The 27,000-nt window shown below is 42.6% G+C and overlaps 1 protein-coding gene across 5 annotated transcripts; it reads right to left on the reverse strand.

Moving 5' to 3' along the window:
- Positions 1–1,816: 1,816 nt before the first annotated feature.
- Positions 1,817–26,582, reverse strand: LOC121562299 (SLAM family member 5). 5 transcript variants are annotated; one of them, XR_006661594.1, is made up of 6 exons: positions 26,403–26,582; positions 5,264–5,577; positions 4,881–5,162; positions 4,636–4,756; positions 4,143–4,213; positions 1,817–3,537 (listed from the first exon to the last, which is right to left on the reverse strand). XR_006661594.1 is itself a non-coding variant. In XM_041874607.2 (6 exons), exons 1-6 carry the CDS (start codon positions 26,470–26,472, stop codon positions 3,418–3,420), a joined length of 954 nt encoding a protein of 317 aa, XP_041730541.2. In that variant the 5' UTR covers positions 26,473–26,582; the 3' UTR covers positions 1,817–3,417. The 5 variants fall into 5 exon arrangements, 3 of the variants coding, with proteins under 3 accessions (XP_041730541.2, XP_045079610.1, XP_045079603.1); XM_041874607.2 differs by having other exon boundaries at positions 4,640–4,756; positions 4,881–5,142; XR_006661593.1 differs by lacking the exon at positions 4,143–4,213.
- Between the last annotated feature and the right edge of the window lie 418 nt (positions 26,583–27,000).

A 27,000-nucleotide genomic window follows, 5' to 3' on the forward strand; every position in this document is an offset into this window, starting at 1 on the left:
GCCGCTCCTGCTGACTCCATGTCTTGTGGTGTGTGATTCTGTCACGCGACGTGTATGCGGTCAGAGAAGTCAAACGCAGGACACAGAGCGACTGGCAACATACTTTTACTGAACACAGTAAAAAGAGTACAAAAACAACAAACCTCCAAAACAGGGAGGAAAACACAATAACCCGCACACCAAAGCAACTGCCGGAATGACGATGAACAATCACACACAATAACCAATGAGAGACAGGGGGTTATATAGGGAATACAATACAACATAATGGGAAACAGGTGTAAACAATAAAGACCAAACAAGATCAATAACAACATCGATCGGCAGCAGCTAGTACTCCGGGGACGCCGAACGCCGAAGCCTGCCTGAGCAAGGAGGAGGAGCAGCCTCGGCTGAATCTGTGACAGTCCTTTAGGTGCCTTTTGGCAAACTCCAAGCGGGCTGTCATGTGCCTTTTACTGAGGAGTGGCTTCCATCCGGCCACTCTACCATAAAAGCCTGATTGGTGGAGTGCTGCAGAGATGGTTGTCCTTCTGGAAGGTTCCCCGATCTCCACAGAGGAACTCTGGAGGTCTGTCACAGTGACTATCGGGTTCTTGGTTATTTCCCTGACCAAGGCCCTTCTCCCTCGGTTGCTCAGTTTGGCATGGTGGCCAGCTCTAGGAAGAGTTTTGGTGGCGCCAAACTTCTTACATTTAAGAATGATGGAGGCCACTGTGTTCTTGGGGACCTTCAATGCTGCAGACAAAGTTTTTGGTACCCTTCCCCAGATCTATGCCTCGACACAATCCTCTTTAGTGCTCTGCGGAAAATTCCTTCGACCTCATGGCTTGGTTTTTGCTCTGACATGCACTGTCAACTATGGGACCTTACATAGACGGTCTCACAGCAAAGTGTCTGAATACTTATGTAAATAAGGTATTTCTGTTTTATATTTGTAAAAAATTAGTAAAATATTATAAAAACCTGTTTTCGCTTGTCATTATCGGGTATTGTGTGTAGATTGATGAGAAAAAAACATTTAACCAATTTTAGAATAAGGCTGTAACGTAACAAAATGTGGAAAATGTCAAGGGGTCTGAATAATTTCCGAATGCACTGTAAAAATGCATAGGGCCTGCTACTGTATGGCAGAGGTTTGAATTGCTGTAAATCCCACAAGGGAATACAAATAATACCGTTTAGTTTTTCATAATATGTTATGATATTAAAATATCTTCACGGAAGTGTTCAAATGCTGTATGTTGAAATAGCTTGATTTACAGTAATGCCAAATAGGCCTATCAATCATATCATTCTAATGATCACTGATGATTTTGCACAACAAATTATATATCTATCTTTTTTTAATTTAAATTTTCATATGTGTAGTCTGTGTCAAATGTGACTTTTGACACGAATTTGACACAAAATGGATAGATGGTGATGTTATGTGAGACCACTTTATCCTAAATAATTTTGTACATATAAGTAAGAAAATTATTTGCACATTCTCAATCAATATTACAAGAAGTGTAAATGTTTACATTTTTGTACAGGCTGACTGTTCTTCCAACTCTCCTATATTAGGCCTATAGAATGTCCCCCAAATCTGAATCTTGTTGTCTTGTCTGTTTCCTGAGCGCCTTGATGATATTCATAAATACATACATTTACATGCTCTACATAATTTGGTTTTCACTTTGGAGTTTCACAAGTCACAGCATTGCACAATCTGACCTTTGTTGAAAAATACATAACATCAATACATAGAATGATGAAAGAGGCACTCATGTTTTGAGACTAAATGTTATGTAAACATTAAAAACAACATTGATATGGCATAATCCACAACCTCCTTTATCAATATTCAATTGGCAAAATAATAACCACAGTCCAAACGAAAAGCAGAGAAAGATTTGAAACATTTTGGTGGCACATAACTTAAGTTACACTTACAACATACAGATCACTGGCTAAAAGCATTGTGTATACAGTATGCTGAAATATAAAAACATTCAACCACTAAATGGGGCAACGAGATTGGAATAAAATTGAATTTGATTTTGAAATAAAAAGTTAAGAATTCACTGTTTACAGTCATTATTGTTTTCCAATTTGAAATGTACAGCTGCCTGGCATGCAAAATGACAGGACAAAAGGTCACAAATACACTTAAACTCAATAAATATACACAATTGAAATCCACTAAACAATTACAGTGGTCCCTCCGATTTGACCCTAGAAGTAGGCTACATTAAAACCACAATTTGGATTTGTGGTTCTGGAGAAATGTATTTGGAGAAATGTTTCCACTCTCAAACTCATAGATGCAGCTATGGCTTCAAGGAATGACAGTTTACACCAGTATTCTGAAGCAATACATACTTTGTTTACAAAGATTTAAAATGACAACAAAAACATAAATGGAGAATGGAGTTGTCAAACATAATATTTTGGGTTGCAATAGGGTATGTCAAAAAATTATATATTTCAAGCATCCATGGGTATTGATGACTATTAAACATCAGGAAATATACACATTGTATACCTTTAAATGAAATGTATGGGTAAGTCTTTGACTTAATATATTGAAGCTCAGTTTGAATAAGTCATGAGGTTATTTTAAAATAGTGAAAAGTGAATTATATCTTCATATTCAGTCTCAGTAACTACTCTGAAATAGAGTAGTATAAAAATGAAATAGCCTACAGTGCAACGACTTACTATGGTATCGACAGATTTGTTATTTTCGGGTCACAGTAATCTGTGCAGGCACATGCTCTGATACAAGGAGAGTGTACAGTGTCTGCATGAGTCTGCAGGAGGGAGTGATTGTATTCTTAAGGGAGGATGTGCTACATAGATAGGGACAACCAATAAATGGTCCATCATATTAAACGAAACAAGCTAATTAAGAGCTACAATTTAGCCCTACATTTTGCAAAAAGCGCTAAGAATAGGAAAATGTCACTCAAGATCAAACGGCAAATCAAGATCTACCCTCGGACGTGTTTCAATACAACATACACGGTGAAAGGATTTTTTTTTATATAAGATGAATGCACCAATTTGTAAGTCGCTCTGGATAAGAGCGTCTGCTAAATGACGTAAATGTAAATGTAAATGTAAAGGAAAAAAGGATTATCCTGATCCTGCTACTAACTCAATGCATAGCTATTGAATTGGTCCGTATCAGTGGATGTCATCGAGACAGCTATTTGACAGAAGGTCTGTGAGAATGACCTACAAAGAAAGCCTGACATTATAATATCAGTACAACAGTTTTTCTCCCATAACAACTGTGCCTCTAAAAGGTTTTCAGGGTGAATATATTTTTTACTTTCATTTTGTTTCAACGTCCTCTTTATGATATACCGTCCTCTCCAGGATGTCAGTTATCATGTCGGCCGCTTATTGACTTCCCGTTTTGTTCCTTCATGCTGTGTCAACATCCCCGCTGGCAGCCATGCGATGTAACAGAAGTGTATCATAAACTGATGTCAGTTCAGGGTTGTCTCTTTGCGACTCCAGTTCTGGTATACCGGTTCGCTCCTCCTAGGCAGGGAGAGGGAGGGAGGTAGGGGAGGGAAGGGCGGAGAGGGACAGGGAAAGAGGGACAGGGAAAAGGGGGCAGAGAGAGAGGGGAGAGAAAAGGGGTGGGAAAGCAACAAAAAGAAAAAAGGATTGTATGCTTCTTTATTAGAAACTTTGCGCCTGATGCGCTCTTCTCCATACTCATTGTTCTGCAGTAGGTAACTCAACTGTCAACACAACACATCTAGGATCTTTCCTGAAGCTAGTGGGAGGAACCACGAAGCCAAGCTTAAAAAGTCCACTGTAAAATAAGGTTTTTGTAGGGGGTAGATCAGCTTTAATATTGCAGATAGATTGTAACTTCCATCAATGTAATTGTCTGCATCACTTCCAATCAAAGGCATTACTATATACCATATGTGCTGTGTGGCTTCTCATTGTGCAACCCAACCATATCATATGGGCAAAACTGGTTGCAATGACATCAGGCCAGGTATCAAACTCAGGTGGTCTGTGCAGCTCAAGACCACATTAACCCACTGGCACAGAGCTAACGCCTACAGTTGTTGTCATGTGGGCTGCAAAAGCTTCTGTATTGTCTATCAGCCTGTAGCTTTTTTACTAACCTGATTATCTGTTTGTTTTTGAGGAGTTATCGTTGCATACTGAATATCATCTTTCACTCTTTCAGATGAATCTATGAAGACAAATAAAGGAAAGTAAATAGAGGCCTAAGGTGTGACTAACTGACAGAGACATACAGACGCTCAGCCCCAGGACAGGTTCTGTAAACACTCAGGACTCATTTGTTACTATGGGTACCGGTCTCTGTGCTTGCAGTCTTTTTGGTGTCAGATAAGCCAGTAATCATTGTCAGAGAGTGTGTGTGTGTGCCTTCTGCTTTTTCAACATTTAGAGAAGTTGTCTGAGATAATGACACTGTCTGACCATGCAGAGGAAGTGTGGAAGATATGGCACTTCATTTGACCTGCATCCTGTGTTCAAGAAAACATTTACTACCTTTTCCAAAACAATACCCTTGATAGTAAAAAATAAAAATAAAAATAAAATAGGGTAGTCACGTTGGGGAGTGACCTCACACCTCTAAAAGATAAATACCTGCCTTGTGAGTGTCCATTTCTACTCTTCTTTAGATAGATTGCAAGTCCAACCAGCCCCGAGATAACCAAAACACAGATTACAGCAATAATAAGAATACCCCGATTCCTCTCATCACTATCTGAAATAAATAAAACAAAAGGAAATTATTAGCGTAAAATATGTTTTGAATGAGCTCAACTACACTTCACTTTCACTTTGTAAATGCTATTTTCTGGATGGCTTTAATTCAAAATTGCTCTAACCTGCATCATTACGATGACCATCTTCGCTGCAACATTTTGGGACATGAACTGTCTCATTGCTGATAGGGTTAGCAGCCACACAGCTGTAGGTGGAGTTGTAGTTCTTTCCCTCTACCTCCAAACGGAGAGATAGATCGGTGTTGAGATTAGGACTGCTGGTCTGGTTTAGTTTTTCCTCTCCCCTGTACAAGGTCAATGTCACCTCTTTTTCGTTGTCGACAGAACACACCACACTACAGGAACTGCTGCCACACTCCGTCACCTGAGGTTTGGAAACAACATCTGGAATAAAAATGATGAATACATTTGAATTGGAACCTCTATTTAATGTTTTTGTAATATACAGCACACACACACACACACACACACACACACACACTTACTGTATACAGTGAGCTCAAACTTTTTTTTTTTCCTCCATCTGTATTCTCCACAGTATAAACCCCAGCATCGTCTATCTGAAGGTCTGACAGGGTGAAGTATCTTGTAACATTGTTCAAGTGGAGGCGCTTTTCAAATCTCTTCTCAAGGGTGATTTTGCCTTCTTTACCAGGGTACACATTTGCAATAGTGCCAAGGTCTCCATAAAGTAAATTGCCAGACTTGATCACCCTCTCTGGAAAAGAGAAAGACTGTCCCACGACGCCTTTTACGTGCTGAGTCTCAGACTGGACTGTTTGCTGGGAAGCACAGAGCACTGTCGACAGAGAGAGACTCAATATCAACACAATGACTGCATTCCAGGGGGACTGTAAAACAGTCGCACACTAAATCTCACAATACCTGGATAAGTGTTTAACATGTCACCGCGTCCATATGATATTGTGATCTGATGCCAGACTGCACTGAAGATGACAATGACATTCAATCATTAGTTAATTTTTGCTGGACGTCTGCAATGTAGTCGCCTGCAATGACACTACTGACTTGAGTATCACAGTCCTTCTTAGTTATTTACAGGCCTAATGTGATGGTTGGGGTCAGGAAATAATTGTTAGGACTAGTAGGTTAAGATTTTATCAGAAATTAAGTTCACAAGGAAATGCAGTCTCTAAGTGAGGGAAGTTCTTCCCCAATTAACTGTTGTTTTTCCCCCAAAATAAAAGACAAGGAAATCACTGAAAAAGCACATGACTTTACAGAGATATTTCATTACCACCCAACATAATTTCCTACTACCGCCTTAAATAGCCTAGATTGTATCTTATGAATTTCAGGGTCAGAGGAACATTGCAGCATGATAGAGGACTAATGTAGGCGTTAGCCTTTGTGTTATTTGTTGAAACAAGGTTTTGTGTTGACAACACAGAAAAAGAGATCAGGGGCATGATGGCTGTCCTACTAGCAGGAGGAAAGAGGCAGGAATTCTGTACATATGGACACTGCAAAAATATTCTGATTATAAGCAGCTGTAGCCTGTAGAAAAGTGTCTGCTAAATTACTCAAATGTAATTATCTAGACAGAAGTAATGTATATCAATAATCAGTGGTGGAAAAAGTGCCCAATTGTCATACTTGAGTAAAAGTCTAAAAGTATTTGGTTTTAAATCTACTTAAGTATCAAAAGTAAATGAAATAGCTAAAATATACTTAAGTATCAAAAGTAAAAGTATAAATCATTTCAAATTCCTTATATTAACCAAACCAGATGGCACGATGTTCTTGTTTTTTAAATTTACGGATAGCCAGGGGCACACTCCAACACTCAGACATATTTTACAAACTAAGCATTTGTGTTTAGTGAGTCCGCCAGATCAGAGTTAGTAGGGATGACCAGGCATGTTCTCTTGAGAAGTGTGTAAATTGGACAATTTTTTTGTCCTGCTAAGCATTCAACATGTAATGAGTACTGTTAGGTGTCAGGGAAAATGTATGGAATAAAAAGTATATTATTTTCTTTAGGAATGTAGTGAAGTAAAAGTTGTCAATAATTTAAATAGTAAAGTAAATTACAGATACCCTCAAAAACGACTTAAGTAGTACTTTCAAGTATTTTACTTAAGTACTTTAAACCACTGTCAATAATACATATTTGTTATTTTCCAAATTAAAAAAGTACTATTGCAAAAGGTTTGAAGATTTTAGGCATTGCCGCAGGAAGTACAGTGGCTTGTGAAAGTATTCATCCCCCTTGGTATTTTTACTATTTTGTTGCCTTACAACCTGGAATTAAAATGGATTTTTGGGGGGTTTGTATCATTTGATTTGCACGACATGCCTACCACTTTGAAGATGCAAAATATTTTCTATTGTGAAACAAACAAGACAACTTGAGCGTGCATAACTATTCACCCCCCCAAAGTCAATACTTTGTAGAGCCACCTTTTGCAGCAATTACAGCTGCAAGTCTCTTGGGGTATGTCTCTATAAGCTTGGCACATCTAGCCACTGGGATTTTTGCCCATTCTTCAAGGCAAAACTGATCCAGCTCCTTCAAGTTGGATGGGTTCCGCTGGTGTACAGCAATCTTTAAGTCATACCACAGATTCTCAATTGGATTGAGGTCTGGGCTTTGACTAGGCCATTCCAAGACATTTAAATGTTTCCACTTAAACCACTCAAGTGTTGCTTTAGCAGTATGCTTAGGGTCATTGTCCTGCTGGATGGTGAACCTATGTCCCATTCTCAAATCTCTAGAAGACTGAAACAGGTTTCCCTCAAGAATTTCCCTGTATTTAGTGCCATCCATCATTCCTTCAATTCTGACCAGTTTCCCAGTCCCTTTCCATTGCTTAGTGGCGTTGCAGACTCTGGGGCCTTTCAGAACAGGTATATATATACTGAGATCATGTGACAGATCATGTGACACTTAGATTGCACACAGGTGGACTTTATTTTACTAATTATGTGACTTCTGAAGGTAATTGGTTGCACTAGATCTCGGGTAATGAGAGGCGATGGGGTGAGGTTGTGTTCCTCTAAGCGGGAGGTAAGCTTGGCTTCTTCTTTATATGTGTTGAGTAAAGCTTAAACCATGCATTTAGATTGTAGGTAGGTTTTGTAGTTAGGTATTGTAGGTAGTTTATCCAGGTAGTTATTGTAGTTAGTTATTGTAGGTAGTATTGTAGTGTATTTGGCTGAGCCCGGTGAAGCACGAGGCTAGCTAACCCACTACCTGGACCAATGAAGCTAGCTAGCTAGCTAGCGGGTAGCTACTGGTAACTGTTAGCAACTGTAGATAGTTGTTTCCAATGTTATTTCACGCTTAAGAGTACCTGTAATTATTGTAGGTAGGTATTGTAGGTATTGTAGATAGTTTATCTAGGTAGTTATTGTAGGTAGTTATAGCCAACTTTACCAGCTAGCAGTCAACACCACAGCCACTGCTAGCTAGCCAACCTTACCAGCTAGCACTACTGTAGCAACCAAATACATTACAACGGAACTATTTGATTTGATTAGTGTAATGTTAGCCAGCTACATTCGTTCGCAGCGACACCATTTTCCATACTAAGTCAACACCGCAGCCACTGCTAGCTGGCCAACTCTAGCAGTACTGTAGCAGCTAAATACATTTCAACGTAACGATTTGATTAGTGTAGAGTTAGCTAGCTACATAGTTGTCTTGGTATCAAAGACAAAGGTGTAGTATAGAGAAACTATCGAGGTTAGCTAGCCAGCTACATTTTCAAACAGTCAACACCGCAGCCACTGCTAGCTAGCCAACATTACCAGCTAGCAGTACTGTATCATTTTAGTCAATGAGAATTTTGCAACGTAAGCTTCACTTTCTGAACATTCGAGATGTGTAGTCCACTTGTGTAGCTAGCATGACTGACTTTGTGCTAGCTAGCCAACATTTAATTACTTCTGCGTTATGAAAGGAACTAGACACGGACACGAATTATCCATTGGTAGTTTGTTGTAACCAAGTATTGGTGCTAAACCGTGTGTTATTGGATGCTAGCATGCTAGTTAGCTATGGCGTCATATGATACGGTGCCCTGGGCGGTTTTCACAGAAGGATATTGTACCAAGTTAGCTAGCTGAATAAACTAAGTTAGTCTATTCCTGGAAACATTGAACCACTGTAGATTACAACAATTATAATTTCTAAAGTGGAAGTTTGAAGAGTTGTATTTGAGTGTTTCAGTGAAAGGTTAGTGAGGGAGGCCTCGCTTCCCCAGATGTTTAGTTAATTTCATTCTGATCTCCTTTGCATTAGTGTAGCCTTTTCCGTAGCCTATCAACTATGTGTCTGTCTATCCCTGTTCTCTCCTCTCCGCACAGACCATACAAACGCCTCACACCGCGTGGCTGCTGCCACTCTAACCTGGTGGTCCCTGCACGCATGACCCACGTGGAGTTCCAGGTCTCCAGCAGCCTCTGGAACTGCCGTTCTGCGGCCAACAAGGCAGAGTTCATCTCAGCCTATGCTACCCACCAGTCCCTCAACTTCTTGGCGCTGATGGAAACATGGATTACCACAGAAAACACTGCTACTCCTTCTGCTCTCTCCTCGTCTGACCATGTGTTCTCGCATACCCCGAGAGCATCTGGTCAGCGGGGCGGTGGCACAGGAATCCTCATCTCTCCCAAGTGGACATTCTTTCTTTCTCCCCTGACCCATCTGTCTATCTCCTCATTTGAATTCCATGCTGTCACAGTCACTAGCCCATTCAAGCTTAACATCCTTATCATTTATCGCCCTCCAGGTTCCCTTGGAGAGTTCATCAATGAGCTTGACGCCTTGATAAGTTCCTTTCCTGAGGATGGCTCACCCCTCACAGTTCTGGGTGACTTTAACCTCCCTACATCTACCTTTGACTCATTTCTCTCTGCCTCCTTCTTTCCACTCCTCTCCTCTTTTGACCTCACCCTCTCACCATCTCTCCCTACTCACAAGGCAGGCAATACGCTTGACCTCATCTTTACTAGATGGTGTTCTTCTACTAATCTCACTGCAACTCCCCTCCAAGTCTCTGACCACTACTTTGTATCCTTTTCTCTCTCTCTCTCCTCCAACACTACTCACTCTGCCCCTACTCAGATGGTAATGTGCCGTCACGACCTTCGCTCTCTCTCCCGCTACTCTCTCCTCTTCCATCCTATCATCTCTTCCCTCTGCTGAATCCTTCTCCCTCCAATCTCCTGATTCTGCCTCCTCAACCCTCCTCTCCTCCCTTTCTGCATCTTTTGCCTCTCTATGTCCCTATCCTCCCGGCCGGCTCGGTCCTCCACTCCTGCTCCGTGGCTTGAAGACTCATTGCGAGCTCACAGAACAGGGCTCCGGGCAGCCGAGCGGAAATTGAGGAAAACTAGACTCCCTGCGGACCTGGCATCTTTTCACTCCCTCATCTCTACATTTTCTTCCTCTGTTTCTGCTGCTAAAGCCACTTTATACCACTCTACATTTCAAGCCTCTGCCTCTAACCCTAGGAAGCTCTTTGCCACCTTCTCCTCCCTGCTGAATCCTCCTCTTCCTCCCCCTCCCTCCTCCCTCTCTGTGGATGACTTCGTCAACCATTTTGAAAAGAAGGTTGACGACATCCGATCCTCATTTATTAAGTCAAATGACACCGCTGGTCCTGCTCACACTGCCCTACCTTATGCTTTGACTTCTTTCTCCCCTCTCTCTCCAGATGAAATCTTGCGACTTGTGACGGCCGGCCGCCCAACAACCTGCCCGCTTAACCCTATCCCCTCTCTTCTCCAGACCATTTCCAGAGACCTTCTCCCTTACCTCACCTCGCTCATCAACTCATCCTTGACCACTGGCTATGTCCCTTCCATCTTCAAGAGAGCGAGAGTTGCACCCCTTCTCAAAAAACCTACACTCGATCCCTCCGATGTCAACAACTACAGACCAGTATCCCTTCTTTCTTTTCTCTCCGAAACTCTTGAGCGTGCCGTCTTTAGCCAACTCTCTTGCTATCTCTCTCAGAATGACCTTCTTGATCCAAACCAGTCAGGTTTCAAGACTGGTCATTCAACTGAGACTGCTCTTCTCTGTGTCACGGAGGCTCTCCACACTGCTAAAGCTAACTCTCTCTCCTCTGCTCTCATCCTTCTAGACCTATCTGCTGCCTTTGATACTGTGAACCATCAGATCCTCCTCTCCACCCTCTCCGAGTTGGGCATCTCCGGCGGGGCTCACTCTTGGATTGCGTCCTACCTCACAGGTCGCTCTTACCAGGTGGCATGGCGAGAATCTGTCTCCGCACCACGTGCTCTTACCACTGGTGTCCCCCAGGGCTCAGTTCTAGGCCCTCTCCTATTCTCTCTATACACCAAGTCACTTGGCTCTGTCATATCCTCACATGGTCTCTCCTATCATTGCTACGCAGATGACACACAATTAATCTTCTCCTTTCCCCCTTCTGATAACCAGGTGGCAAATCGCATCTCTGCATGTCTGGCAGACATATCAGTGTGGATGACGGATCACCACCTCAAGCTGAACCTCGGCAAGACGGAGCTGCTCTTCCTCCCGGGGAAGGACTGCCTGTTCCATGATCTCACCATCACTGTTGACAACTCAGTTGTGTCCTCCTCCCAGAGTGCAAAGAACCTTGGCGTGACCCTGGACAACACCCTGTCATTCTCCGCTAACATCAAAGCGGTGACCCGATCCTGTAGGTTCATGCTCTACAACATTCGCAGAGTACGACCCTACCTTACACAGGAAGCGGCACAGGTCCTAATCCAGGCACTTGTCATCTCCCGTCTGCCTTACTGCAACTCGCTGTTGGCTGGGCTCCCTGCATGTGCCATTAAACCCCTACAACTCATCCAGAACGCTGCAGCCCGTCTGACCTTCCCTAGTTCTCTCACGTCACCCCGCTCCTCCGCACACTCCACTGGCTTCCAGTTGAAGCTCGCATCTGCTACAAGACCATGGTGCTTGCCTACAGAGCTGTGAGGGGAACGGCACCTCCGTACCTTCAGGCTCTGATCAGTCCCTAGACCCAAACGAGGGCATTGCGTTCATCCACCTCTGGCCTGCTGGCCCCACTACCTCTGCGGAAGCACAGTTCCCGCTCAGCCCAGTCAAAACTGTTCGCTGCTCTGGCACCCCAATGGTGGAACAAGCTCCCTCACGACGCCAGGACAGCGGAGTCACTCACCACCTTCCGGAGACACTTGAAACCCCACCTCTTTAAGGAATACCTGGGTTAGGATCAAAGTAATCCTTATACCATCCCCCCTACCCCACAAAATAGGAAAAAACGCCAAGGGGGATGAATACTTTTGCAAGGCACTGTAGTTTGGGGATGGGGGTGCTGCGATTTTTGGCCGCGGTGCAGACAGTTATATCCGTCCGCTAATGCAGGACTATTAAAGGCCCACTGTACTACATTTGTGCAAACAATACATATATATTTTTTACTTCTGATTTTTCTGGGGGTGCTGCAACACTCCTACTTCCCACGGTTATGGTTTTAGGCCTTGAATAAGGTAGAACAAATGTTACAGTGTCACATCCTCTGAGGAGACAAAGGCTTAATGTGTGCGGCAGGTGGGCTCAATTAGGCATTAGGTTACCCAGGTCATTAGCTCAATAATCTGGTTCATGGCTAATAGGCCCAACAGTATATTATTGGGCTTGTACAGTAACAACTTTTCAGTATTAGTTCTACAGGTGGATAGAAGAAAGCACATGCACACCCTACGAACATAATGTATTTGTCCTTCTACAGTGAACTGTATAAATTGTCTATATGAAATGTGACTGTGTCTCTGCTTGTGAACACAAACTCGTTTCCTTTCCCATCAGTCTGTCACATCGTGTGGTCTACCTTTTTCTGTGGTTTATACCCACTGAGGTTTATACCCACTGAGAAGTAGCCCCACACACTCTTCCCTGCGTACAGGAGTCCCGTCTCACACGCAGACCTATGTGGTGAAATATGTTTCCACTGCAATGAATACTTTTCACTGCAGTGAACAGAAACGTTCTCAGTAATGCTAAAGGTCTACTCGTGACTCTATAATTCTTACAGTTGTCGGATGAATGTAGACCTGATAGGGGTCTTTGGATTTCTAAAAGTGAAAGTGAAATTGCACTGGGAAAAGGAAGCTATTTTGCATGGGTGGGTAGGCCAAGGAGTGTAACTACAGTACTTTTTCTACATTGTTTTCACATTCTCTAAGCAAATGAACTATGCAAATCGGTGATGAGATGATGAACATTGTGGTGATAGCACAAGGGAGCTTGCCTCCAGCCTACATACTCCAGGCACTTGATAATAAAGGACGCATACGGTATGCCTAATATCATTATGTGTTTATGTCTCACCCACACATATTCAAATACCAAAGTCCTGTTCATTTAGGATAAACATACTTCTCAGCACAGCCATATGGATTGTACCAGAGGATAGACAACACACAGACAGCGACTTATGATAAGAAAAACTGTTAAATTTTTTTGGCAACGTTTCAGGGGTGTTTCTGCAGCTGGCAACTGTAACAGTAAAACTGACAATAATTACAACAAAGCATTGGCTATGCCATCAACTTGTAATTAATTGCAATTGTGAAACTGCAGTTACAGTATTTGCATAGTAATGGTTTACAACTGCAAAATAACCAGAGTAAGGACATAACCACTACACCAGGGGTAGGCAACCCTGATCCTGGAGTGCCGCTTGCTATTCACATTTTTTATTTAACCGACCTGGAAGGACAGGTGTGTTGAATTTTGGCAATCACTGAATTGAAACATTAGCTCAGTTGGTAAGGTGTGGTGCCTAGTTGGAACAAAATCATGTAGTACCTGCAGCACTCCAGGAACAGGGTTCCCTACCCCTGCACTACACAATTACTGAATTGTATAATATAACATTAACCCTGCAGTTACAAAAGTGACTGTAACTGTGTTATTATGGACGCAGCTATTACAGTAGCCATATAATAAAACAGCATGTGCAACTGCACAAGTGCAATTATTTTTGTAGGGAAATGTTTGGCAATGGAAAATGACAGAGAATGTCAAAACAACAGTTATGAGTTATTGAGTTATTGTTCCAAGTTCCAAGAGCAGCTGGTAAAATAATGAGCTCCTAATATCAAATATTATATATCATATTTCAAATGATTTCAAGGAAGAGTACATTTGAGAAAAACAAGTCAGTTAAAGATAAAGGAAGAAGTACTAAGAATATAACATCAGAAAAAGAGAATAAATCAGAAGACAACCTTTATCCTGAAAACTCAACTGGATAGCTAACAAGCTAACAGTTGTTTACACATTGCTAGGGAGTTGCTAAGAGTTTCTAGCTACTGGCTACCTGCTGTTAAAATGGACAAAGGACAGGACAAAATATATGAAAACGAAGACCTAACCTTACACAAGCCAGAAAAAAACGATTCAGACAGAAAACAAGCAAGATAGACTTTGTTTTCATTCAAAAACACCTAGCTACAACTAGCCAAGTGCAAACCAGCTGTGACATATACTGTATCCAGCTGTAATCAGCTAAGATGGATACATTGACAAGCCCCAAAATCCAATATGCAGAAGGTATTGCCAGTAAAGCAGGGAGGACAAAATATAAAGCAAAGGTTTTAAAAGAGCACCCAGCGACCCTAAGAGCAGACTTTATGTAACAAAAATACAAATAAATCAAGGTGGATCTTCTATTGTTCATTGAACGTCCAAATGCTTGGCATGTATCCCTGCGCAAGGCAAACAAACATCTTAAAATGTCTGGAAACAAGACCATGAGACAATTGTATGTGGACACAACGCCAAAATATAATATTAATATATATAATAACGGAATAGTAATGATCCAAGGCTCTGATGCCAGTCTACAGCTGTTTGAAGAAGAGTTCGACATTATAAAACCTCTAGTGGATGATGAACTAAAAACTGGCATGTCTCCACTAACAATGCCTGCAACTCCCAAAACCTTGGCTTCAAAACAGGAGGCCCACAGTACATCACTCCCTCCCTCAACTGTAGCAGCTGTGTGCACACTAAACATTATTGGTGAAACAAATCCAGAACTTCCTCTCCCTACTTGAAGTGGAGATTACGGAATTCAGGGAAAGCAAACAACAAGAATGTGACACTGTCCAGATGCTGATGGAAGAGTTGAGGAACCATGGTTCAATAGAACAGTTAGGACAGAACACTGAATAAATGACACAGTCCAATGATGCCCTCCAAGAGGAACTGTTTGTGTGGTAATGGTGGAGCTGCAGCAGAGAGAGAGGGACATCGATGCCCTCCGTCAGCAGCAAATGACTACGCCACCTACAGAGCAGCCTATCAGCCTGGTAGAAGCCCAGATACCCCTGAGCCCATTGGAGCCTTCACCCCATCTGCCTCTCAGCGACCTGCCAACCTCCCAGCCTGCCACAGCCTACCCTGATCTGTCAACCTCCCACCAGTCTGACCATATTCAGCCAAACACACCTCCAGAGGACAGGATCCAGTTTAACCCAGGATACTTCCCAAAACTGCAGTTCTGATAGACTCTAATGGGAAGTATCTGGAAGATAGGAGACTATTCCCCAGACACCAGACGGCTATATTCTGGTGTCCCACTATTGACAGTGCACTACAACTCCTCAATCAAGTCAAGCTCGAAAATCCTGACAACCTTGTCATACATACTAGGACAAATGACATGTGCACAAAAGGAGCAAGAGTGGCTGAGGAAGTGAGAAAGGTGGCAAATGATCCTGGCAAATGATCCAAAATGTCAACAAAAAATCACCATGGACTGCTCCTCATTACCATTTTTCAGCATCTCTCACCACCACACCCTGACATATGAGCACTTGTACAACCATGTACACCTGGACCATGAGGGAGTCAGAATCTTTGCCAAGGACCTGAAGGATGCCACGTTAGGCAGAATTCCACAATCATACCAGAGTATTTGCATATGATTATATATATTTTTAAATGTTGTTTTACCTTTATTTAACTATGCAAGTCAGTTAAGAACAAATTCTTATTTACAATGACGGCCTACACCGGCCAAACCTGGACGATGCTGGGCCAATCGGGACTCCCAATCACGGCCGGTTGTGATACAGCCTGGAATCGAACCAGGGGGTCTGTAGTGACGCCTCAAGCACTGAGATGCAGTGCCTTAGACCACTGCGCCACTCAGGAGCCCAATGATCTCAGAGATCATTGTTCCATAGTACGTATTAGAGATACGAAACAGCAAATACTATTCCTCGTTTAATTAAGAAGTTATCTCCTCAATGGTTTTTACATTATGTTCTATTCTGATTTAGCCACTGTCTCCTGTATTCCTGACCCTGAGTTGGCTCTTGAAATGTATCCTCCATATTTATTTATCAGGCAGATAAACACGCCCCTTTTAAACAATTCAGTCAAAGATAGATCTAACCCTTGGTTTTCTTTTGAGCTATTTCAGCTCATTCAGATGAGAAATCAGGCCTGGGCCAAAGCAAGGAAAATTGACTCTGTAGTGGACTGACAATTCTTCAGACAATTGAGAAACATATGTAATATCTTGCTTAAGAAAGCTAAATCAAGTTACTTTTCAAGCTCTCTCTGACTCTGCTGGTGATCTTTCTAAATTTTGGAAAACAGTAAATGCACTAAAGCGTCCAAATTCCTCTTCTTCCCTGCCTAAGCAAGTTCTGTCTGACTCTGTCATCATTACTGAGAAGAAGGGGATAAGTGATGCTTTTAATCATGATTTTATCTCAGTTGGCTTTTTGTTTGAGAGAAACGGTGGTTTGATTGACCCTGGTCAGTCAATCGACTTCTCTTCCCTCTGCCAGCCTTTAGCTAACTCGACAGCTAACACGTCAACTTCTAGTGAATCTTTATTTTCATTTTAGCAATTTACTATCTGTGATGTGCTAGATGCCTTGCTTAAGATTGATGTCAAAAAAATCCACTGGGGCTGATATGCTTGATCTATTTTTTTTTGCAGGTCTCTGCCCCCCTGATTGCTGAATCACTAACCCATATGTTTTACCTGACGATTATATATGGTACTATCCCCAAGGTTTGGATAGTGGCCCATGTACTCCCCCTTCACAAAAGTGGTGACCCTACTAACCCCATTTCTAAACTTTCTTGCCTAGCTAAAATATTTGAATCCTTGATTAATTCTCAGCTAAGATCTTTCTTATCTTTGAACTGTATTCTAAATGTACATCAGTCGGGTTTTAGACCAGGTCATAGCACCATCACTACTGCATCCCTAGTTATAAATAATGTGGTTAATTGTATAAATTTTTTATTTAACTAGGCAAGTCAGTTAAGAACAAATTGTTAATTACAATGACGGCCTACCCAGGACAAACCCTCCCCTAACCCGGACGATGCTGGGCCAATTGTGCGCAGCCCTATGGGACTCCCGATCACGACCGGTTGTGATACAGCCCGGGATCGAACCAGGGCCTCTAGCACTGAGATGCAGTGCCTTAGACCGCTGCGCCACTCGGGAGCCTGGTATGGATAAAAGGCAACATTGTGCTGCCCTCTTCATTGACCTGTCAAAAGGCTTTCGATACTGTTGATCACACACTGACAGTTCAGAGGCTCTTCTCAATTGGCCTAAACCAGGCTGCATGTAACAGGTTGAAAAATTACTTAACAGATATAACTCAATGCGCATATACTGATGGTGTTAAATCAGGTTTCCTGGATATTAGGAAAGGTCGATTTTGGGTCCTGTACTTTTACTGTTTACATTAATAATATTGACTTGCCTGTAAAAAATGGTAACCTGCAGTTGTATGCCGATGATAGTGTTGTGTATGCTATTTCACCCACAGTTGACCAGGCTCTATCTGAGGTACAGTCTGCCTTCATTGTATTACAGAAAAACTTTATTGACCTGAAATTATTGAACGCAATTAAAACTAAACACAGTGCATTCGGAAAGTATTCAGACCCCTTGACTTTTTCCACATTTTGTTACGTTACAGCCTTTTATATAATCTTTTTATTTTAAATTAATCTACACACCATAATACAAAGCAAAAACATATTTTATTTTTTTGTGCAAATGTATAAAATAAAACAACCCTGAAATATCACATTTACATACGTATTCAGACCCTTTACTCAGTACTTTGTTAAAGCAACTTTGGCAGCAATTACAGCCTCAAGTCTTCTTGGGTATGACGCTACAAGCTTGGCACACCTGTATTGTGGGAGATTCTCCCATTCTTCTCTGCATATCCTCTCAAGCTCTGTCAGATTGGATGGGGAGCATTGCTGCACAGCTATTTTCAGGTCTCTCCAGAGATGTTCGATCGGGTTCAAGTCCGGGCTCTGGCTGGGCCACTCAAGGATATTCAGAGACTTGTCCCGAAACCACTCCTGTGTTGTCTTGGCTGTGTGCTTAGGGTCGTTGTCCTGTTGGAAGGTGGACCCAGTCTGAGGTCCTGAGCACTCTGAAGCAGGTTTTTTATCAAGGATCTCTCTGTACTTTTTATTTTTCTTATGTAAAAAAAAATTACATTGGGAAGGGGTAGATAAGCCTAATATTGCAGATAGATTGTAACTTCCATCGATGTAATTGTCTGCATCACTTCGCTACAAATGGTAGTGATGGATCGGGTTGGGCTAGTACCGGGGCTGAGGTGAACAGACCCTCAGGTTATTGATGGCCCTGTCAGCCTCAGCAGACCAGCGGAGCAGGGACGGCCCACCCTTCAACAGAGATGTGATGGGAGCTGCGACCTTGCCAAAGCCCCGGATAAACCTCAGATAGTAGTTGGCAAAGCCAATAAATCGCTGCACCTCCTTTACCGTGGTTGGAGTCGGCCAATTACGCACAGCTGAAATGCGATCTCCCTCCATCTCCACACCTGAGGTGGTAATGCGGTATCCGAGGAAGGAGACGGAATGTTGGAAAAACAGACACTTTTCTGCCTTGGCATGAAGGTCATGTTCCAACAGTCAGGCCAGCACTTTGCGAACCATGGACACATGCTCGGCGCACGTAGCAGAATACACAAGAATGTCATCGATGTAGACCACTACACCGCAACCAAGCATGTCCCGAAACACCTCGTTCACAAAGGACTGGAAGACGGATGGAGCACTCATCAAACCACAAGGCATCACCAGGTATTCATATTGCCCCATGGTTGTGCTGATTGCTGTCTTCCACTCGTCCCACTCTCGGACACGTACCAGGTTGTATGCACTCTGGAGATCTAATTTTGTGAAGAAGCTCGCCCCATGCATTGACTCGATCACCAAAGGAATGAGGGGGAGAGGATAACTAAATTGTTTCGTCCCCTTGTTCAGTGATCGGTAATCAATGCAAGGGTGCAGACCGCCATCTTTCTTCTTCACAAAAAATAAATTAGAGGATTTGGGTGAAGTGGAGGGACGTATAAACCCCTGACGCAGGGACTCGGTGATGTATGTCTCCATAGCCTCTGTTTCAGCCTGTGACAGGGGAAACACATGACTCCTGGGCGGCACATTATCTACCCAGAAGTTTATCGTGCAATCCCCCACCCGATGAGGTTGGTTTCCTGCGTTTTGGAAAACGTGTGCGCCAAATCTAGGTATTCGGGGGAAATGCGCACGGTGGAGGTACGGTCTGGACTTTCCACCGTTGTTGCACCAACGGACACACCGAGACACCTACCCTGACACTCTCGTGACCACTCCGTGAGAACCCTCTGCGGCCATGAAAAAGTGGGGTTGTGGAGTGCTAACCAAGGAATACCTAACACAACAGGGAAAGCAGGAGACTCAATAATAAAAAAGGGACTTGCTCGCGATGAGTCTTGTGGGTAACCATAGTGACTGGTGCTGTAACCTCCCTAACGAACCCGGACCCTAATGGTCGACTGTCAAGTGCTCTGATGGGGAGTGGAATGGATAGAGGAACCAATGTAGTGCCTAGACTGTGTGAAAATGACCTGTCCATAAAGTTCAGGAAAGTGGATGGGTAGGGTACAGTGTGCAGCAGAGGGCTCTGAACGAGTGAGGGTGTTAATACCTGGGGTGACGCGAGAGTGCCCTGCCTGCCGCCTCCAGACCCAAAAGAACGCTGACGACATCGTGCAGTGAAATGTCCTCTTGTGCCACCAGAGTGACACTGCTGCTGTCGCTCCACCCAGCTCCATCAGCTCGTGATCCGAGTCGGGCGGGGTTGGAACAGGCAGGCCCCCTCCAGGAAGTCCTCTGGCCGCCAGCAAGTTGTCCAAGATGGCCATGTCCACCAGTTGAGTGAAGGACAACATGGTGTCCCGGCAGGCTAGCTCCCTTCGGACGTCCTCCTGCAGATGGCACCGGAAGTGGTCGATGAGGGCCCGCTCGTTCCACCCGGACCCAGCTGCTAGAGTCTGGAACTCCAGGGCGAAGTCCTGCGCGGTCCTCGTCCACTGCCTCAGGTGGACCAGCCGCTCGCCCGCCTCTCGAGCGGTGATCGAAGACAGCCCGAAAGAGGCGAGCGAACTCCCTGTAGTTGTTCAATGCGGCTCCTCCTTCATTCCAGACCACGTCATTCCAGACCACTTTCCCCACGAGGCAGGAGACGAGGGCGGACACCTTCTCCCGCTCCGATGGGGCCGGGCTGATGATGGAATAGTAGAGCTCCAGTTGGAGGAGGAATCCCTGGCAGAGAGCAGCTGTCCCGTTGAAATCTCGTGGTCGGGATATATGGATCCCTATGGGTGGCTTGATCCGGTCGCCCAGCTGGTCCCGACAGATCGGGTCCTCTCCTCTCCAGGCGTTGGACGACCTGGAGAACCCAATCCATCGCTTCTCCCAAGCTGGCTAGCATCGTCGAATGCTCCTGGACCTGTGCCACGACTCCAGGTATGCGCTCCTCTCCTGCTGACTCCATACCGGGTGGGTGATTCTGTGATGGGTGATTTGAAAGAGTCAGGCGCAGGAGGGTAAATCTCAGAATACAGAGTTTATTCCGGAATACAGAGTTACGCAGAATTGCGTCAAACAGTCCAGTGTGCAAAACAGGCGCACTGGAACCAAACAGGCACACAGGGAAAATACACCCCGGCAATACAAAATACACGGAGCTCAACCGAACTAAACTCTCCTCACACTAAACAATCACTCACAAGGACAAGGGGGCAGAGGGAACACTCATGCACTTACTAATGAGGAGATATGAACCAGGTGTGTATATCAATGACGTCGCTCTTGCTGCTGGTGACTCTCAGATCCACCTCTACGCAGACGACACCATTTTGTATACATCTGGCCCTTCATTGGACACTGTGTTAACAAACCTCCAAACGAGCTTCAATGCAATACAACACTCCTTCAGTAGCCTCCAACTGCTCTTAAACACTAGTAAAACTAAATGCATGCTCTTCGACCGAACGCTGCTTGCACCCGCCCACCCGACTAGAATCACTACTCTCGACGGGTCTGACCTAGAGTATGTGGACAACTACAAATATCTAGGTGTCTGGTTAGACTGTAAACTCTCCTTCCAGACTCACATTAAGAATCTCCAATCCAAAGTTAAATCTAGAATCGGTTTCCTATTTCGCAACAAAGCCTCCTTCACTCATGCTGCCAAACATGCCATCGTAAAACTGACTATCCTACCGATCCTTGACTTCGGCGATGTCATTTACAAAATAGCCTCCAACACTCTACTCAGCAAATTGGATGTAGTCTATCACAGTGCCATCCATTTTGTCTCCAAAGCCCCATATACTACCCACCACTGTGACCTGTACGCTCTTGTTGGCTGGTCCTCACTACATATTCGTCGCCAAACCCACTGGCTCCAGGCCATCTATAAATCACTGCTAGGCAAATCCCCGCCTTATCTTAGCTCATTGGTCACCATAGCAACACCCACCCGTAGTATGCGCTCCAGCAGGTATATCTCACTGGTCATCCCCAAAGCCAACACCTCCTTTGGCCTTCTTCACTATCATCAGTAGGTTTAGAATATGTAATTTCTATCATCCTGAGATGTTTAAGAGGTATTGACGAGTAAACTCTGAATCTTTAATATAAAGCTAACTATACCGCAGTTGTCTATAGTTGCTGATCATCTAGCAGCAATGGTGTTAAACAGTCTTAAAAACAATGTTGAATAGGGGATAATGTTAGCTAGCTTAGGTAAGTTGGCTGGAGAAAAACGTATATAACTTACCAAAATGTTGAGTAAATTTGACAAAGTTTGTAACTAGCTTGCAAACATGATTTATATCTCGATAGCATTACATGGGCAAATGGGCACTTCTGCTTGACAGGCAGTACAAACATGACTGTGAAGTGAACAACAATAGCGATTAGCAACAATAGTGACATTGGCGATTTGCCTTCTAAATAAAAGTCCCGCATTGAAACTGATATAAACGGCTACAAATAGTGGAATCATGCCACAATTTGGACTGGATAATTGTGATCAAGTTTGGAAAGTCGTTACACAATTTCAACAAAAGACAATAATTTATTAATTTGACAATAAACAGTAAAATCAGTGGAAATCTTCCTTTGCATGTCTTCAAAATTGCATTGGGGGCAAAATTATATGCACTGTATAGAATTATCAATGGATTGTGAATCCTTGAAATGGTTATCAGCCTACTCTGTGACATCCACAGAACACAGAACATCCACTGTCCCAAAGCCCAGCCTATCTCCCCTGGAGAAAAGTGTCTAGACATTTTTTCCCTGTGCTACTAGGCTAGCATTTGGTTTGGTACAGCGGGGGTTAATATACTGTGCTTTCAGAAAGTATTAAACCCTCTTGACTTTTTCCACATTTTGTTGTGTTACAGCCTGAATTTCAAACTGATGATTAAATAGAGATCACTAATCTACATACAATATCCCATAATGTCAAAGTGGATTTTTTTTTTGAGAAATGTATTATTTAAACATGAAAAGCTGAAATGTCTTGAGTCAATAAGTACTGTATTCTACCGCTTTGTTATGGCAAGCCTAAATAAATTGAGGAGTAAAAACGTCCTTAACAAATCACGTAAGTTGCATGGACTCACTTTGCAATAATAGTGGTTAACATGATTTTTGAATGACCCCATCTCTGTACCCCACACATTCTGTACAATTATCTGTAAGGTCACTCAGTTGAGTAGTGAATTTCAAGCACATATTCAACAACAAAGACCAGAGGATGGATCAACAACATTGTAGTTAATCCACAATGCTAACCTAATTGACGGTGTGAAAAGCCTGTACAGAATACAAATATTCCAAAACATGGATCCTGTTTGCAACAAGGCACTAAAGTAATACTGCAAAGAATGTGGCAAAGCAATTCACCTTTTGTCCTGAATAAAAAGCATTATGTTTGAGGCAAATCCAACACAACACATCACTGAGTACCACTCATCATATTTTCAAGAGTGGTGGCTGCATCATGTCATGGGTATGCTTGTCATCGGCAAAGACTAAGGAGTTTTTTGGGGGGGATAAAAAGAAGAAGAATAGAGCTAAGAACAGGCAAAATCCAGAGGAAAACCTGGTTCAGTCTGCTATCCAACAAACACTGGAAGACGAATTCACCTTTCAGCAGGACAACAACCTAAAACACAAGGCCAAATCTACACTGGAGTTGCTTACCAAGACGACATTGAACGTTTCTGAGTGGCCTAATTACAGTTTTGACTTAAATTGGCTTGAAAATCTATGGTAAGACTTGAAACTGTCTGTCTAGCAATGATCAACAACCAACTTGACAGATCTTGAATAATTTTTTAAAGAATGATTGACAAATATTGTTTAATCAAGGGGTGCAAAGCTCTTAGAGATTTACCCCAAAAGACTCACCGCTGTAATTGCTGCCAAAGGTGTTTGTAACATGTATTGACTCAGAGGGTTGAATACTTATATAATCAAGACATATTCATGTGTTTTTATTTTTTTATTTTTTTACGTTAGAATTTTTCTTCCACTTTGACATTAGAGTATTTTGTGTAGATCATTGACCAAAAATTACAATTAAATACATTTCAAGTCCACTTTGTAACTCAACAAAATGTGGAAAAAGTCAAGGGGGTTGAATACTTTCCAATACTTTTCTTGCTGTATGCCTATCTGACCTGTGCAACATTTTTGCTGTTATTTTTTTGCAATCTCCACGTGCCATGCATATTAACGTGATGTGACTGACAGCTTCTCTGAGCTAGGCGAATTAATCAGGGTCATTATAATGGATATAGCCACAGAAATAACAATAGAAACAAGCATAATACAAATGAAAGTGCACATAGTTTGCTGTCATTTCAGCTGCTTGATGTTGTTGTGTGTTAGCTTTAGTCGGCTAGCAAAGGAGAAGTAACATTAACGTTGGCCTAGCTATCCTCCATAACTATCTTATTGACTCGACAATCAGCTGGTTGTTCCCTATTTATAAATTATTGACTAAATACTTATTTATTGAAGTTCTTGTCTCTCATCATTAATAAACCTCTGCTAGCTAGCAACATGCCAATGATTTGTTTATCATTGCAACATGGAATTAATAGACTGAATAGAATGAACGACTTGGTCAAAACATGAGAATATAATTAACGACCAGCCTGTTTGGTTAGCAGCTTCAGAACCTCAGAACTAACAACTGGCTTTTGCCCGGACTGGTGGAAATCATGTTTTTAATGCAAACATGTTGGTAATCTTTTTATTTAAATATGCTGGCAACCATTTTATGAAACCAATAAGGCCCTGGAACCCAGGAATTATTGTGTGATAACTCCCTCCTAAGGGCTGTTTCCCTGCCCTTGGTGTCGCCTCGGGAACAGCTATTAGTCTGGAGTTAACAAGATAATCATAGGGTTCTCATGCATTATTGCTTAAATATTAGCATCGTAGCACTTATTCCAGAACTTTGACTGGGAATTCACCTTACTAGTCAGCCAATTAGGCGTATAGAACATTCATATTGCACTGTACAACATTGCCTATGGATTGTGGATCCATGAAATAGGGTATCAGCCTACTCTGTGACACCCACAGAACACAATTCTGAAGAGTATGCACAGATATTAGCATCATAGCTCTTAGTGCGTTACTTTGACTGTGAGAAATCATCACTCTAGTCAGCCTATTATACGTATAGACCATTCATATTGCACTGTAAAGCATTACTAGGGCATTGTAGGCACTGTGCTTTTACCGATATTTCCAGCATTATCTACTAGTGTTGCTGCAGGTAGAAAATTCAGAAATCTTCTGTAATTGACTAAAGCTGTCTCCAATCAATGAATTAGTCAATGTCTGGCATGTTGTGGGTCCAATGTGGGCTAAATTATTGACCCCACGTAGGCTTCCCACATTGGGCCAATGTGCCTTTGCTCATCGGCACCCGTTGGCCCCCAAAGCATTTACTGACCTCAACCCCATCAAACGCCTTTGGGATGAATTGGAATGCCGACTGCGAGCCAGGCCTAATCGCCAAACATTAGTGCCCGACCTCACTAATGCTCTTGTGACTGAATGGAAGTCAGTAATAAGAGCAGCAATGTTCCAAAATCTAGTGGAAAGCCTTCCCAGGAGAGGGGAGGCTGTTATAGCAGCAAAGGGGGGACCAGCTCCATATTAATGCCCATGATTTTGGGATGATATGTTTGACGAGCAGCTGACCACATACTTTTGGTTATGTAGTCTAGCTCTTATTGCTCTTGACACTTACACCCTAAAAACACTGCTTTTTTGTCCCACGCTATGACCAGAGGAACATCACATTTGTGGTGGGCTGACCAGTGACCAGGCCATTACCTTTTTAACAAAGTACATCGGCTGTTCCAACGACCTGCCTCTCGCTCTTCCATCCATCTATGTGACAGCCACTGACCACATAATCACAGGAAACCACCAACATTTCCTGTTTAATGTCCCATTAGAATGTAGCTTAAATACCACAGAGTTTTAATGTAAATGTTACCTAATGACTTTTAGATATTGATATCCATGAAATAATTTCTTCATTTTGGTGATGAAGCCATGTCCATTGTCCTTCAATGATTCAACATGGTTGAGGGAATTCCCAAGTCCCAACACCATAAAGGTGCATGTTTTATTATCACATCCATAGTCATTAGTATTTTCAAACATCAATGGGCAGCACTGTGAGCCTAAACACAGTGAACCTGTGAGCGCTGTCAGTTGGCCAAAATTCAAATAGAACGCAAATTAGTTTCAAATGACAAGCTACAGTCTCAGAGAATTATAAAAGGTTGTCAGCCTGTTGTTTCCAAAAGATTATTAATCTCTCATCTATATATTAGTCTATGAATCAATAAAGTATTGGCAAGAATTGATGTATAGACTGAATACTTTTATAGCCTACACCTCTTGCTTCCCATGAAAGAGCTTTGTTTTAGAACCTAGTCTCTGTTTGTATCTATCCCTTACTGTAAATATTTTCCTAATGCTCGGACAGGAAACAGGATGTCTCTCCAGAGAGAGGAATGTTATTTTGTTATGAGTCTTAGCGATAGGCTACACACAGTTTAAATGTGGCACTGTTTACATTACTTAGCATTTTTGAATTTGACCAATGTTACTAATTAAAACATTGAACATTTTAAAATAAAAAAAGAGGCTATTCATACACTTTTAGTTAGTGCAGCAAATCAGTAACAAAAGAAACATACCATCAATGACAAAATATAGCAGCATGAACATCAGTCTGGCAAGCCTTCTCCATTTGAACAAATGGTTCATTCCTCTAAAGCTGTTCAGTGGTGTGCACTGTGAAGAACCGGAAAGATGTGACCTTGTCCTGGTACAGAGGAGAGAATAGACTCAACCAGACCAAAAGCCTGATTGTGTTGCAAAACGTTTCTTAAACAGAAGCAAACAGAACAGGGAGGGACCTAACCTGAATTTGTCCAATAGGATCAGTCGTTTTAGTTACAACTGTTTAGACTAATGATTACACCCCCCTGATCTCATCACCAGCCTGTCTCTCCCTCTGGAGGTAGAGAGATAAGATTACAACTCCATCTACAGTGGTGTAGCTGCCAACCCTGTCAGTAGTCACACCATCACCATCACCCTGTGGAGATGGTGGCCTTAGAGAAGACATACAGTGTGGAGAACAAGTATTTGATACACTGCAGATTTTGCATGTAGAGGTCTGTCATTTTTATCATAGGTACACTTCAACTGAGAGAGACGGAATCTAAAACAAAAATCCAGAAAATCACATTGTATGATTTTTAAGTAATTAATTTGCATTTTATTGCATGA

Source organism: Coregonus clupeaformis, chromosome 1 (assembly GCF_020615455.1).
Source record: "Coregonus clupeaformis isolate EN_2021a chromosome 1, ASM2061545v1, whole genome shotgun sequence".
NCBI lineage: Eukaryota > Metazoa > Chordata > Actinopteri > Salmoniformes > Salmonidae > Coregonus > Coregonus clupeaformis.

Coding starts and splice junctions, on each gene's coding strand:
- LOC121562299 (XM_041874607.2), bottom strand. CDS start 26,472: ATGAACCATTTGTTCAAATGGAGAAGGCTTGCCAGACTGATGTTCATG. Junction 5,143..5,263: donor GTTTGAGCTCACTGTATACA/GTAAGTGTGTGT, acceptor TCCAAACCTCAG/GTGACGGAGTGTGGCAGCAG. Junction 4,214..4,639: donor TAGAAATGGACACTCACAAG/GCAGGTATTTAT, acceptor TTGTCTTCATAG/ATTCATCTGAAAGAGTGAAA.